We start from the raw sequence: 15,059 nt of genomic DNA, 5'->3' as shown, positions 1-15,059 counted from the left end.
TAATTATTTGTTATTGTTCAGTATAACTTTGAGATACGACTTCATTAGTTAACATGTTAATTCATTATTACCAAACTGACAATGAAAAATACTTATAAAGAATTAATCATTCTATGTTAATTTCTTAGTTACTTTTTAATAACATTAAAATAAATAATCAAAATAACTTTTTTAATGGAACTTTTCTTAAGATAAAACTAACAATGATCAGTATTTCTTAACTAACATTAACAAAAACATTATACTTTCTGTACCAAATGTAGCTATTGCTCAATCTTAGCTAATGCATAAACTAATGAGACCTTATTGTAATTTGTAAGCCTACCTGTTGTTCTTTATAGCCTAATTCTTTTGCACTTTAATCTGTTTGAAAATTGTACTTTTACAGCTCTGAAAAAAAAATCAAGAGACCACTTAACATTGATTTCTCAAGAGTGGTCTCTTCATTTTTTTTCCAGAGCTGTATATATTTTTGGTGCATTATTGTATTTAAACATTCAGTTATTTTTGTTCTTACAAAAATAGTTCTTAAACCTCTTATGCTATGGCAACACTTTTTTTTGCAACTTATTTCAATATCGTGATAATATCGTATATCGTGATAAAACTTCATCAATTAATCGCAACATGAAAAATTGATATCGGCACATGCCTATTACCCACATGTAAAGGCAGACACTTTCCCATTAAGGTACAGCATTGTGAACTCAAGTCAATTACAGCCCCACATTTCATCAGGAAATCAGTACCCAAAATTATCTCCTGCAAGGGTATATCGGCTACTAAAAAATCTGTGGCCAAAGCCAACATTTCAATCTGACATACGGTTGACCACTTTCCCAAAATATTCATTTGTCCCCCATCAGCCACCGACACCCTCCCTGAATAGGGCATTAGTTCAGAACCTCCCTTTGTTGCTTGTAGCCAAAATTCCTTAGATACAACAGAAACCTGTGCACCTGTATCTACCAGCAAGTCACAAACCGCTCCTCCCACTCTGGCTGATAACAACACCCCTACGCCCTGTTCGCTGAGAGAAACACTAATCTGTAGGCCAGTCATATAATCAGGGAGGGGGGCAAGCATTTGGCCTTCTTTGCTTGCCCCCTCTATTTTCCCTGTACATAGGGGCACTCCCTTCTCAAATGACGGTCACAGCCACATTCCCAGCACACATCACCACGACCTCTCAGACCGCGACTGGGACCCTGTGACTCAGATTGTTGAGGGGCCCTAAAAGGGGAGGGATTATTAGCTTGGGGTTTAAGACTTTGTACAGTCACCTGTAAAGCTTTAACTTCCTGGCGCAAACTCTCTACAGTTTCAAGCAAAATAGTCATTTGTACATCATTAGAAGTGGTATTAGACACTCCACACACCCTAGCTTCAGGTGTACTTTGGCTACGCTCTAATTCTCTAATAAGTTCGAGCTCCGAAGCCAAATTTATGGCTGCCTCTAATGTAGCCGGTCTAGCACTACGAAGCTGTATTCTTAGCTCACCCGTCCCCACATGAGCAATAAAATGTTCGCGTGCTAATAGATCTTGCGTATCACCATTGGCCACTGGATAAGATTTAGCCACCAATCGCCTTAGAGCATTACCAAACTCACGTGCAGTTTCCCCTGCCAACCTTCTTCTCGATGACAAGCTTGCACGGTTCCAATCCTCACTTTCACACGGATCAAAACATTTGCTCAAAGCTTCTTTTAATTTCTCATAACTACTACGATCTTCTGCTGTCAAACCGCAAAATACATCCCTAGCTCGCCCAGACAATAAAAGAGACATAAACTTCAGCTTAATTTCCCCGTTCCAATTATTCACCTCTGCTGCCATCTCAAATTGCTGGGACCAATCAGACCAATCCCGGCCACTACCTGTAAATGTTTCTGGCATAAAAACTGGGCGATTCACTATGCTATTAGTAACAGGGATCCTATCCATGGCTACTTGAACAACAGGCTCTTGACTAGAATGTGCATTTTCAGTACGCTCCATTTTATTTATTTATTTACTAACCAAAAGAAGAAACAAACAAATAAATTATTATATATATTTATACACAATATTTGGGTTCCGTCCCACCGCTGCCACCAGTGTAATCAACCCCGTCGCCACTAAGGGGCGCTATGGAGCTATCTTGTGGATTTGCACTTACGCTGCCACCACCTTTAATTTTAACCCGGTTTGGTCCGGGAGGAGCACTCAATGCACACAAGAGCCACCTGATCAAGAAAGTATACACTTTATTAACAATAATAGCAGCCTTCTGGCATTGTCACATTTGGCTATCCTGAATACATACACTGGTCATTTCATTCCTTTCTACAGTGCACACACTTTAAAAATGGACACCCAATACACACTCAAACTTCACAGCAACCAATAAATAGTGGACAATATCATAAACACAGCACACTAAAACCCTCTTAATATAATAACCAGTACACATAATCAGCCTACAGCATTTAACGGGACATGCGCACACACAGCTGACCAGGACAGACAATACACAAATGAATGGATAGATAAAATAGTTTTGGACTTCCCTGTCCGTGCCTGACGGCACCCCGCCGTCACTGAGAAGACACGCCCTTCTCCTCCGCAGCAATATTAGGGGACGTCTTTCCTGAGTGAAGCCTGTCGGGGTCCACCTATGTTCACTTTCCTCTCTACCTATATGTTCCCCCACTATCTACCTCCGGGCCAATAAGTGGTACCCCGGTGTTCTTCAGCGTCGGTGGTGCTAGCCAGCCACGAACGCCACAAAACGGCCCCTCTTTCCCCGTAGACCCTCCAAGCTTGAATCAATCACGTCCGTATTCAACAATACATTGTCACAAGAAGCCCGTGTATTCTTCCCCTCACCCTCTTTTAAAACCACACAACAATTATAAATTGTCCGCAGGTGTGCTCATCCAGCTTGTCCCTTCTCCCGTGTTTGTCACTCTGGATGACGTCACACATCCCAAACGTGCAAATCATTACAGTATTCTCTGAATTAGTGATTACTATATTGCTAAGAGACATTAAGGAGCGCTGCTGCGGCATTCCGTCTGAATGTTAATAATTAATAATTCGGTGTGCACATAATCTTGCCGCCTAAATACATTGTTTTGATTCCGCCAGCGAACGTTCCACCGCGGCCCAAATGCGGACGTCCGCCGAAAGTCCGTGAGCGAACGTTACAAAGCGGACCAAATGCGGACCTAAACGGACGTTCGTAACGTCCGGGGGACGTCCCCTGTTTGCTGGGTGTGTTTCTATCGGAAATTTGATAATTCCCACTTCTGAAGTCGTGATAACGAGCTCGTCGCATTCAAATGTTGAAATGTGAGGGCGTTCATGTGCAATTTTTACCTAGGAAACTCATTTACGATAATTCCGATAGCACGTGAAGGCTAGCCTGACTAGCCAGACCCACATCCAGATGTTTGGTCTGGAAACTCACCATAGGCAGCTCAATCCAAGGGGCGGATAAATGGCTGTCTTTCAAATTCCCTCTGCACGCGATAGGATAGCGCTACAACCAACCAGAGCAGCGAAGGTGAAGCAGAGCTCGTTGACAGATTAAACATTCGCCGTATCCGTTTGGCAAAACTCCGAACACATCTTCCCTTTTTAAGAATGACTTCAGTGTGTTCTTTTGCTGCGGTTACAGCTGATTTTATATTATATGGCTTGTATAGATCAGTTGTGGTGGCTGTTTGCACTCTTCATCATTATCTTCATCTGTTTTATGCTGCGCAAAAGGATCTTCAGGCTCAAAAGGATCTTCAGGTAAGTTCAGACTGATCTTTCCTAACATTGTACTTCAGTCGTTACATCTGGCACTAGTTCACAAAACCTCAAGTCATCATATTGCCCATTTTGCTAGCTCGCGTTTATTTGTCACCATGCATGAGAGTCACAGTCATTTTTGCATTATTAAGAAGACATAAAAGATAACAATCTCTATGATTCTCTTGAATATTAGTTTTTTTGCTTCTTCAAGATCAATCACATATAAAATAGATATAAAATACACATATATAAAATCTCCAGATCACCCACTCCTACAATCAGCCAACAACAGGTCCTGTCACTCATCATGGCTGTTAGGAAAAGTGGTTTCTCCACCGTATGGATCCTCATGTGTTTCTTCAGGAGTGAAACTCTATCCACACCGATCACTCCTGCGGCTTCTTTCTGCCGTGGATCCTCTCGTGTCTTTTCAGATGTGATGTCATGCCGAATCTCTTGTCACAGTGTGAACACTTGTAAGGTTTCTCTCCAGTGTGGGTCCTCTGGTGCAGTTTTAAATGTCTCGCTGAAATAAAAGTCTTCTCACACTCAAAGCACATGTAATTTTTTACACCAGTGTGTATTTTGTGATGTATGCGTAAACTTTGCATCAGTGAGAAACTCGTTCCACACACAGAGCATGAATGTGGCTTCTCCTTCGTATGAACTGTCAGGTGTTTCTTCAGGTTTGATAAATAATTAAAACTCTTCCCACACTGATCACACTTGAACGGGTTCTCTCCGGTGTGGATCTTCATGTGAGCATTAAGGTTTTGTCTATTAGCGAATATCTTTTCGCATTGATCACACATGAACGGCTTCTCTCCGGTGTGAACTCTCTTGTGAATCTTAAGACTTGCATTATCTTTGAAGCTCTTCCCGCATTGATCACATGAGAACGGCCTCTCTCCGGTGTGGATCCTCATGTGACGCTCAAGATTGTTTCTGTTTGCGAATCTCTTCTCACACTGATCACACTTGCATGGCTTCTCACCAGTGTGGATCCTCATGTGACTCTTAAGATATCTTGAATCCATGAAGCTCTTCCCGCACTGATCACATGAGAACGGCTTCTCTCCGGTGTGGATCCTCATGTGTGCTTTAAGGTTTGTGGATTCCAGGAAACTCTTCCCGCACTGATCACATGAGAACGGCTTCTCTCCGGTGTGAATTTTCATGTGTCTTTTAAGCTTATCAGATTTCACGAAGCTCTTCCCGCACTGATCACATGAGAACGGTCTCTTTCCAGTGTGAATGCTCAAGTGATCATCAAGACTTTGTTTGTTTGAGAATCTCTTTTCACACTGATCACACATGAACGGCTTCTCTCCGGTGTGGATCCTCATGTGACTTGTAAGGTGTGATGAAGACGTGAAACTCTTCCCACATTTATCACATGCATGCGGCTTCTCTCCGGTGTGCCTCATCATGTGAATCTTAAGGTGTATTTTTTGTGTGAAGCTCCTCGGACATTGATCACAGGTGAACGGCTTCTGTCCAGAGTGAATTCTCATGTGACCCTCAAGACTTCGTTTGTATGGAAAACTCTTCCCGCACTGATCACATGAGAACGGCTTCTCTCCAGAGTGGATCCTCATGTGTTCCGTTAAACTTATTTTTAATGCAAAGCTTGTTCCGCACTGATCACATGTGAATGGCTTCTCTCCAGTGTGGAACATCATGTGTTTCATAAGATTTGGTTTTTGTGTGAAGCTCTTCCCGCACTGATCACATGAGTACGGCTTCTCTCCAGTGTGAACTCTCATGTGAAGGTCAAGATGATATTTCGTTGAGAAAGTCTTCCCACACTGATCACATTCGAATGGCTTCTCTCCAGTATGAACTCTCATATGGACATTAAGATGTTGTTTGGTTGTGAAACTCTTTCCGCACTGAGTGCAGGTTGTAGATTTCTCGGCTCTTGTTTTCTTTATAAATGTCTTTTTAGTCTTTGAGCGACTCAAAGGTTTTTCTCCAGGTTTGACATGATGTTCCTCCTCCACTTCACTCAGTTCTTCACTCTCCTCGTGCTCTTCCATTACGTCTGAAATCAAATAAAAAATTATAATTTAATGCAGTTAGTGGCACACTTGAGACCTTAATCCCAAGTGATAGTGTTCATAGGGGGCGAGGCGTTGTTCAACTCTGCCAAAATCAATTAGGAGACGTTTGGGCATCAGTTAAACTTAAGTCAGAAGCATTTCTACTTAAAACTGTGACACTCAGGAAGTGCCATCACGTGGGCTCTTTCTGCCACATGATGGGAAGATAAGAAAATAATCTTAATAAATTGTCTCAGTATTGACCGCATACATCAACCCTGTTACCAAAAGAATAATAAGCTCTATAATTATAAATAACTGGGATAATACAAGTCAAGAACTATGCATAAAATTGCATTGTTCTTATTTTGACACACTTAAGACTAGGGATGGGTATCATTAAGGGTTTAAACTACTCACACTGCTTATCGATCCAGTACTTTAAAGGCCAACTCGTTTAAAGGAAAATTTGTGTCCCCTTATTACCCATCATGGACCACCCCTCATTTTTAAGCATTGACTGAGATGGCACTTAAGTGTTGTGAACTAAGGACTACAATGATGTCAACCTCAGCCTCTGAATCAGCCGATAATGAGCCTGAAGTCAGAGGCATAACACTAGTCATTTAATGTTATTATTAAAAAGTAATTTCATTAAAGCTGAAATTTTTTATAGATGCTAAAACTGTTGTGGTATTATAACAATGTGGAAGTGATTGGGAACAACAGCAACTCAGCTACGAAGTGGTAGGCCATGTAAAATCCCAGAGCGGGGTCAGCGCATGTCACAGTGCGCAGAAGTCACCAACTTTCTGCAGAGTCAATAGCTCCAGACTTCTGTGGCCTTTAGATGAGCTCAAGAACAGCGTAGAGAGCTTCATGGAATGGGTTTCCATGGCCGAGTAGTTCATCTAAGCCTTACATCACCAAGTGCAATGTAAAGCGTGGGATGCAGTGGAGTAAAGCAGACGCCACTGGACTCTAGAGCAGTGAGACGTGTTCTCTGAGCGACCAATCACGCTTCAGTCTGACAATCCCATGGACGAGTCTGGGTTTGGCGGTTGCCAGGAGAACAGGACTGCATTCTGCCATGTGTAAACTTTGGTGGAGGGGGATTATAGGGCGGGTTGTTTGTCAGGGGTTTGGCTTGGCCCCTTAGTTCCAGTGAAAGGAACTCTTAATGCTTCACTAAGACATTTTGGACAAGTTCATGCTCCTAAGTTTGTGGGAACAGTTTGTGGACGGCCCCTTCCTGTCCCAACATGACTACGCTCCAGTGCACAAAGCGTCAGCCCATAAAGACATGGATGAGGAGTTTGGTGTGGATGAACTTGACCCGCCTGCACAGAGTCCTGAGCTCAACCCGATAGAACAGCTTTGGGATGAATTAGAGCGGAGACTGAGAGCCAGGCCTTCTCGTCCAACATCAGCGACCGGACCTCACAAATGAGCTTCTAGACGAATGGGCAAAATTCCCCATAAACACACTCCTAAACCTTGAGGAAAGCCTTCCCAGAAGAGTTGAAGCTGGTATAGTGGCAAAGGGTGGGCCAACTCCCTATTAACCCCTACGGATTAACAATGGGAAGTTCATGTGCATGTAAAGGCAACTTTTGGCAATATAGTGTATATCGTCTTCGGTACCAAGTCGTGATGAAGTATTTAATTTATCCTATAGAAAACAATTATAGAATTAGTTAGTAGGGATGCACCGAATATTCAGCCACATAAACTGATACTGCACTTTTGGGCCATTTTCATCACCGAAACAATACGGGCGAAATGTTGTGATGATGCAAACAGAAACCGTGACCTGCATGGGCTTGTCTAAAGCAACATGTCTGCAGTGTGGACGTATGTGGATCATCTCACATCTGATGACGCACCTATAATATAGGTTGTAACTTGAAACTAATGCTTTGTGTATGTTTCTGTCGATGGATATGCATACTGGCTCCTTAGTGATAAACTACAACAACAGCGATAATAAAAGAAAAACGTGGGCAAAAGAGTCTCTCTTTGTAAACTTTGTTCAATGCATGCAAATGCTGCCGTATGTTTGAATATAACCAGTAATTTACACCATCATTTCCCGGGTATAGACATAGAAGACGTGAATGAGAACTCACTCGCACTGTGAGAAGATCTGTCTCTGTGCACTCGTCCCAAAACGTCTCAGAGTACGCAAATATTGAGTTCTCTTTCAAGTCTTGCGCTTGAACGGACAAACTCACACAAGAAATACCGTAATTCCTCAAATAAAGACCGGGGCCTTTATTTACCTGAACTGCCGATGGGGGCTGTTATTTGAAGTAGGCTTTTATTAGGGACAGGCCTGTATTTCTAATTCCATCTGTTTGAAATATAACTGCTTTATGTAAACCGTTTTCAATTTAAAGTGATCGTTCCAGTGGACAAATATCATAGATTTTTTTAAGAAACATTTGCAAAAATATCACCATACAACAACATAATACGCATTTTTTGTAACTCCGCGCGCAACTCCGCATCCGAAGATGAACGAGTTATCAGCGAATCTAGCCGAGCATGACGTCTCATCACACCGGCCCCCAGTTTGCACATTAGGTGCTTAGATTTACTGAATGAGCCTAAAAAAGCAGAAATAAGCCATTTTAAATAAAGATCCAGGTTAAATAAAATAAATAAATAAATAAATAAATCACGACATTAAAGTTTAGTGAAATTAGGAAATATTTAAGAGATTGTTAATTTAGTGCATATTTTGTTCTCATGTCACAAGTAATAATATCAAGCCAAGGTTTACTGAGTTTCACACGATTCTTCTGTAGTGTGGTTTTTGGTGAAATGTACTCAAATAAATATCATCACCTGTGCACGTTAGCCCACTTCTTCTCGACGCTTTTTCCTGTTGGTTTATAGAACAATTACTCCGAATCGCCCTCTGTCGTTTCAGAGAATAGCACAAGGGTGAGCGCGTCGTTTGGGGAGGAGCGCGCGGCGCGCAGTCAGCGGAGGCTCACGCAGCGGAGACAGGCGAAAGTATAAACAAGGCTTGAGATGTGGCGCTGTACGGAGCTGAGCTTCGAGGCTTGGGTGCGACACCCTAAAGACATAAAAGAGACGAGAGGCTAATATTAGGTGCGTCTTAATCAGCTCCCTAGTTCAGTAGTCAGGGCACTGATCAGGACATACCGGTAAGTCAATGGGCTGATCCCTGATCAGTGCCCTGACTACTGACGGAGCAGATTGAGACGCACGCATTGTGAAGACCAATATTTGTAGCCTGCCTGAATTTTCACAGATGTCCCATCTCTCATAGACTACAGTAGCCAATTTAAAATGGCACATCCATCCGTTATATTCTCAATTTAATTTACAAAGCAATCCCTGTAAAGTGTTTAGGTTAACTATAGAAGAGATCAGGATTAGTGTGTGTCGCACTGGCATGACTCGCATCGGGGCGCATGGCATCAGGATGGTTTCGCATTAAATTAACGGCATTTAGGAGATTATCCACTCATTTTCCCCTCGGCCTTTATTTGAGACCGGCCTTTATTTGTTCGTGTTGACCACGCCCCCGGCCACTATCAGAGGCCCGGCGTTTAATTGACTACAGGCTTTTATTTGAGGAAATACGGTATGTCAACATGTCCATCTTGATGAGTATCTTAGCAAACATAGTCTGAATATGCCTTAAAGGGGGGGTGAAACACTCAGTTTCAGTCAGTGTCATGTCAATCTTGAGTACCTATAGAGTAGCATTGCATCCTGCATATCTCCGAAAAGTCTTTATTTTTTTTATAATTATAAAAGAAAGATGCGCTGTTCCGAGTCTTTCCGAAAAAAGCAGAGCGGGTGGGGGCGTGTCGTATGAGCGGAGCTAAATAATGACGTGTGCGCGCCGCTGCTATTGTGTTGAGTCGAGTGCGTCATTAAGCTGTGTCATCCCTAACAGCGGGAAAAAACTTTATTCAAAATAAAAATATGGCTTTTAATCAGATACAGCCATACATCTATGATCCGGAATCAGACCCAGAGGCTGCAGTTGAACAGGAGCAGCAGCAAAAACGACTAGAGCAGGACGTCTCTATGTGGTACAAGTTATACACTAACTATATAATATGCTTAGCGGCTTGTGTTATTTACATATTTATACTTGAATTATATCGTCGTATTTTTGTCTTTGAAGGTGTACATGTGGGAAGTGCAGTTGTGCACGTGTGTGTGTGTGTGTGTTTACGCGTGGTTTGTGTAGACAGTAAGCGGACTGGTTTTGCACGGCAGGCTAAGTTAGTGTTTACATAGAAAGACACGGAATAGTAGCGCATTTGAATGAAGAAGCGCGCTTATTTAGTTCAACATATTTCCCCCCTCTTTGTGTATTGTTGTTTGGAGTGCTTTTACAATACACAAACATAAAGTTACACATATAGTGGCCAGCTAAACAAATGTACACGCACTACACATCGCATGCTCCATTGATCAATTAACTATACGTGATCATGTTTGGGCTACTTGATGGGCATAGGCAAAAACACAGACATTTGAAGCAGTCTCACTCACCGCCCGCGGTTCTAACGTTGGGACCTTTATCGTTGGGACTGCTCCATCCTTCAGCATTAGGCGATCGGAAAATCCGGCGTCGAGCTGGGCCTTGTTTATGAAACAGTCGGCACCGAAATGCAGCGAACAGATATAAACATTCGCGCAACTCAGTTGCTGATCCGGAAAAGCAAATTACATCCACTGTTGCCTTAACGCGGGTTTTTGGGGAATCTGTGCAGGACTGTCTTGGTCTGGCAACCAAAAACGCACTTTTTTGGTGACATTGTTATGTGCACATCACCTGTCCAGCGCATCCTACAAGCCAGCGCTTTGATGGGCGTAGGCTGTAACTTTCGCTCTCTCCCTCTCTCTCTCTCTCTCTCTCTCTCTCTCTCTCTCTCTCTCTCTCTCTCTCTCTCTCTCTCTCTCTCTCTCTCTCTCTCTCTCCCTCTCTCTCTCTCCCTCTCTCTCTCTCTCTCACGCTCTTCCGGTAGAATTGTCCGTAAGGCCCATACAAGGAAATTCCGCCCCCATTAACGTCAAAGGGGACGCATGATCTCAAAAAACTTGCCGAAACTTATGACTAACCGGAAGTAGTATTTTTGACAAAGAAATACTCCCATCAAACGTCCACCTTAACTTTTGAAACTTTGTCTATGTTTAGTATGGGATTCCAAGTCTTTAACAGTGTAAAAAGATCAGTATGCATGAAACAGCATTTCACCCCCCCTTTAAGTGAACTTTATATAGTCTAGGAAGATGAGTATATCCATGCATTAGGTCTTAAAGGGGCAGTAGCCTTTACTGCTTTCTGTTTAACTCTTTCCCTGCCAAACACGGAAATTTCCGTTATTTGTGAGAAAAACGCTTCCAGGCCAATAAAGGAATTTTCTGTGTTTTCACTGTCGGGCGCTAGGGGGCGCTATTGTGCATCTTCTGAATCTCCTGATCAAAACACACTCGAGTAAGACGCAGTGTGCATATGCATATGAAAAATAAAGTGATCATCCTCATTAAACAGCATATGAATCAAAACTGCCTAATGTTACTGAATGAAATGTGGACCCAGGATGAGCTACAGGACTGTGCAAGCATTAGGAGTGTTGATGGACTCGATCTACTCTATCTGTGTTTGATCATCGCTATGAATCTGATCTGGAAACAGTCTTTCACAAATACGTGATTTTCTCAGCTTTTTGTTCAAAATTTAGCTTTTTTTATGAAACCTATATTCAAGTGTTGATAAATGCGGGTTTTTTGTATAAAAGAAGAGGGTCAGCTCTTTATTTTGATATATTGCATGCTCAGATATTCATAAAACAAAATATTTTATGGGCTATTAAATCTTTGTGAAAATTGTCAAAAACCCTGGCGGTGGCGGACAACTTTTTTAAAAACGCTGGCGGGGAAAGAGTTAATGTCAAACAAAAGATAAGGACATCACTCACTGCTCTTGATTGAATAGCTTGTGTAGGTTTAATAAGAAGTAATCTTTAATTTAAACAGTTAAATATCCAGTTATTTTACATTTGATTACTTTATTCAATTCCTGTACCTTTCTGCAGGCCAGTAGGCCTGTACATTATTATTTAATGTAGCCTACACATGAGTGAGGTCAAGTTAAACATTTTAGTATACTGTGTATACTGTATACTTTAGTATACGGTCATATACTGTGCATTGTTGCAATGTGCTAAATAAATATTTGATTTCCTCTTTTTCGGTTTCGGCCAAGAATTTTGATTTCGGTGCATCCCCCTTAGTTTGCGAAGAAGTGTTTTTAGGCCTCATGGCCTTCATGACTGAGCGAAGTCTCACAGGAAAGTCTCTGTCAGTCGACATCTGCACTGATAGTAAAGGCTCTTTTGGTTCACATGGCCTTTAATGTGTTGTTCTCTTGATAAAAATAATGATGAAAAATCCCTTTGTGGCACATTTAAAATATGTTTTTGCAGTAGATAAGTTGGCAGTCGGCCACAAGAGAACAAGATAGCCTGTGAATGAAGTAACTGTGGCGAAAGTGTTGGGAGTATTTGGGAGATTCCAGGAAGAGAACGGAAGGAGAGCACCTGCACATGAGATCCTCTGTTAAACTGTATTAAAGTGTGACGGGCTGTATTCACAAATCATTTCATCTTAGCACTAAGAGTTCTCCTAAAGAGCAGTAGAAGTTATTTGATTAAACCCATTCCCAAAGCTGCTGAGAGCAACTTTTACATAGAAGCGTTGTGGAACGAGGTATCATGTTGCCATATTAAAATAAAGATTTTAGGCTTTTAAGTTTAAATAAAGTAGGCTAAGTATCACTAACTAAACAAATACTTTGATTATGAAATCCAAATGAAAGGAGCATTTCCCTCCATAGGCGCAGACACGACTGCAGAGATGACGAGTCAGAATCGTCTCCTTCATCGCTACAGCCCAACTCCGACACTAGTTTATCAATTAACAATTAAAATAGATGTCTACTTGCTATTTTTACATGTATAATTATAACAACATTACTGCGGACCAAAGTGCTTCACACAAACACAATAAAAAGAGAACAGTCAAACAAAACAAGCAAATTAAATTCAACAACTAAACCATAAAACCAAACTGAAATCAAGACAAAGAATTTAACTCACTAAGACTAACATATCCAAAATCATGAATAGGCCTGAAAATATAAATGATCCGAGAGATGACTTAGGGTGCTTTCACACCTACCTTGTTTGGTCCGGATTTTCGGACTTTTCAGTTTGGACCTGTAATAAGGTTCTTTGATGGAAGGAAGGAGGCGGGAACCGGCGAACATTCAACAACTTTTATTAAATAAACAAAACGAAAGTAAACCGCGGGCAGCCCCTCATGGACGACTGCCTGCACACACAAAACAAAACTGTCCTCGCTCGTCCTTGACTGGTGTCGCTCGTCCCTAAATGCCTCCGAGCTCCCTCATGAGAGGACTCGAGACCGGTGTGGCTCGCAGGTGGCGCTCTTTCGCAATCACGTCCCCGGTCTCACTCGCTCCTCCCATGTCTCTCCCTCGTTCACCTCGCCACAGGTACGAACCAAAATTACAGGTGTGAAACCTCCCTCGGACCACGGTCCAGACCAAACAGACGAAATTTGGTCTGACGAAAAGAGGTAGTCTCGGTCCGGACCAAACTGAACAAAGCTTCGTTTCGTTTCTTGTGTGAAAGCATTTTCTGTAAAGTTCGGACATTTACAGGACGTTCTGGTGTAGGATTAGTAAAAAAACAGGTTAAACTCACAGCACACGCAGTGATGGAGCGCGCAGCATTTTAAACAGAACCGCTTGTGTAGTCAGCTCGCGTGATCTGCCGATACTGTGGCTTTTCATAATTTAGCTCTGGGAAGCATTTAATATCGTGTTTCTGTACCCACTCCTTCTTAAAACTAAAATTAATATTAATTAATTACTGACCTGATGAAACGATTGGTGTGGGAGGGGCTGATCTGATGATGTGATTGATGTGGGAGGAGCTTTACTGATGATGCGACTGCTGTGGGAGGAGCTTCACTGATGATGAAATGCAGTAGGAGGGGCTGATCTGACAAAAGCAAAAATATATCAGTTACTAAGTTTGTTTTGTTGTTAATACTAATAGACAACAGAATAAAAATAATTTAATGTCAATTTTGACACAAATAATGGAAAGAAATAAAGTAGAAAGGATCAACAAATACCACAGTACTTCTCATTTACAGGAGATGTGAAGACATCATCATAATAAATGAGGTGAAAACAGGAACTATTGAGATGAAATAAAGAGTCTTTTCAGCAGCTCTGTTAATATTGATGAGCCTCAGACTATCAACACTCATTCAACAAGACATTCAGGATCATCAGCAGATCATCTCACTTTATTCTGACTGTTTGCTCTTACAAACACATTATTACACTCAGGATATATGACAAAAGACTATTCAACTGCTCTACTGAAAGATAGTATATCTCACAATATGCCATTAAAAACAACACTACACTCAGATCAATACTTACACTAATATATCTAAATGAATCTAAATATAGTTCAACTTTCTAATAACTACTATTAATGTAATAAAGTAATTAGATCATTAACATATTTTGTACAGAAAATGACGATGATCACAAAACCTTTAAAACATTTCCAAATGAGCATGTATTTCTGAAGTCTCACGTGGCTCATTATAGGCTAGTGTGAGTATTTTAATAATGTAAAGTAACTAGCTTTAAAATGTGAGCTCAACACTTGTATTATTCCCCTCACATATCTCAAACTTTGCCTTTTGACTTGACCTTCAGTAACAGTTCTCCCTCAAACATTAAAACAATCACACACACGATCCCAAAAGCACACACACACACACACACACACTCACTCAGGTCTGAATGAACTCAACACATGTTCCTCTCATGCTCGCTGCTGCTGCACTAAATGTCTATTTCAGGAGGAAGACGCTCAAGTAGCGCTGAGCCCGATGAGAACAAAACAGACATGACCTGTCGCTTTATCAAACTGTATAAAGTGTGTGTGATGGTGTGTAAATTTGAGGAGAAATACCGCGAACTGGCTCGACTCACCTCAGAGACGATCGCCGCTGCTGTTACTGAACTTCTGAACGACAGTACGGGCTGACTGACTCGCTGCAGCTGTGTGTGTGTGTGTGTGTGTGTGTGTGTGTGTGTGTGTGTGTGTGTGTGTGTGTGTGTGTG

General features: G+C 41.7%; 1 protein-coding gene across 4 annotated transcripts; it reads right to left on the bottom strand.

Moving 5' to 3' along the window:
* Positions 1-2,984: 2,984 nt before the first annotated feature.
* On the bottom strand, positions 2,985-15,022 carry LOC137090237 (zinc finger protein 658B-like). Of its 4 annotated transcripts, none has more exons than XM_067454107.1 (4): positions 14,928-14,997; positions 14,048-14,147; positions 13,785-13,911; positions 2,985-5,829 (listed from the first exon to the last, which is right to left on the bottom strand). In XM_067454107.1, exon 4 carries the CDS (start codon positions 5,822-5,824, stop codon positions 4,172-4,174), a length of 1,653 nt encoding a protein of 550 aa, XP_067310208.1. In that variant the 5' UTR covers positions 5,825-5,829; positions 13,785-13,911; positions 14,048-14,147; positions 14,928-14,997; the 3' UTR covers positions 2,985-4,171. The 4 variants fall into 4 exon arrangements, with proteins under 4 accessions (XP_067310208.1, XP_067310227.1, XP_067310217.1 ...); XM_067454126.1 differs by having other exon boundaries at positions 14,048-14,112; positions 14,928-14,976; XM_067454116.1 differs by lacking the exon at positions 14,928-14,997 and adding an exon at positions 14,726-14,902 and having other exon boundaries at positions 14,048-14,112.
* Between the last annotated feature and the right edge of the window lie 37 nt (positions 15,023-15,059).

The sequence above is a fragment of the Pseudorasbora parva genome, chromosome 2 (assembly GCF_024679245.1).
Source record: "Pseudorasbora parva isolate DD20220531a chromosome 2, ASM2467924v1, whole genome shotgun sequence".
In the NCBI taxonomy this organism is placed as follows: domain Eukaryota; kingdom Metazoa; phylum Chordata; class Actinopteri; order Cypriniformes; family Gobionidae; genus Pseudorasbora; species Pseudorasbora parva.
Note: the sequence above shows the minus strand (reverse complement) of the source record. Positions and strands in the feature narration are given on the sequence as shown.

Bases quoted from the DNA above. Each gene is read 5' to 3' on its own strand.
- LOC137090237 (XM_067454099.1), bottom strand. From the start codon at position 5,824: ATGGAAGAGCACGAGGAGAGTGAAGAACTGAGTGAAGTGGAGGAGGAA.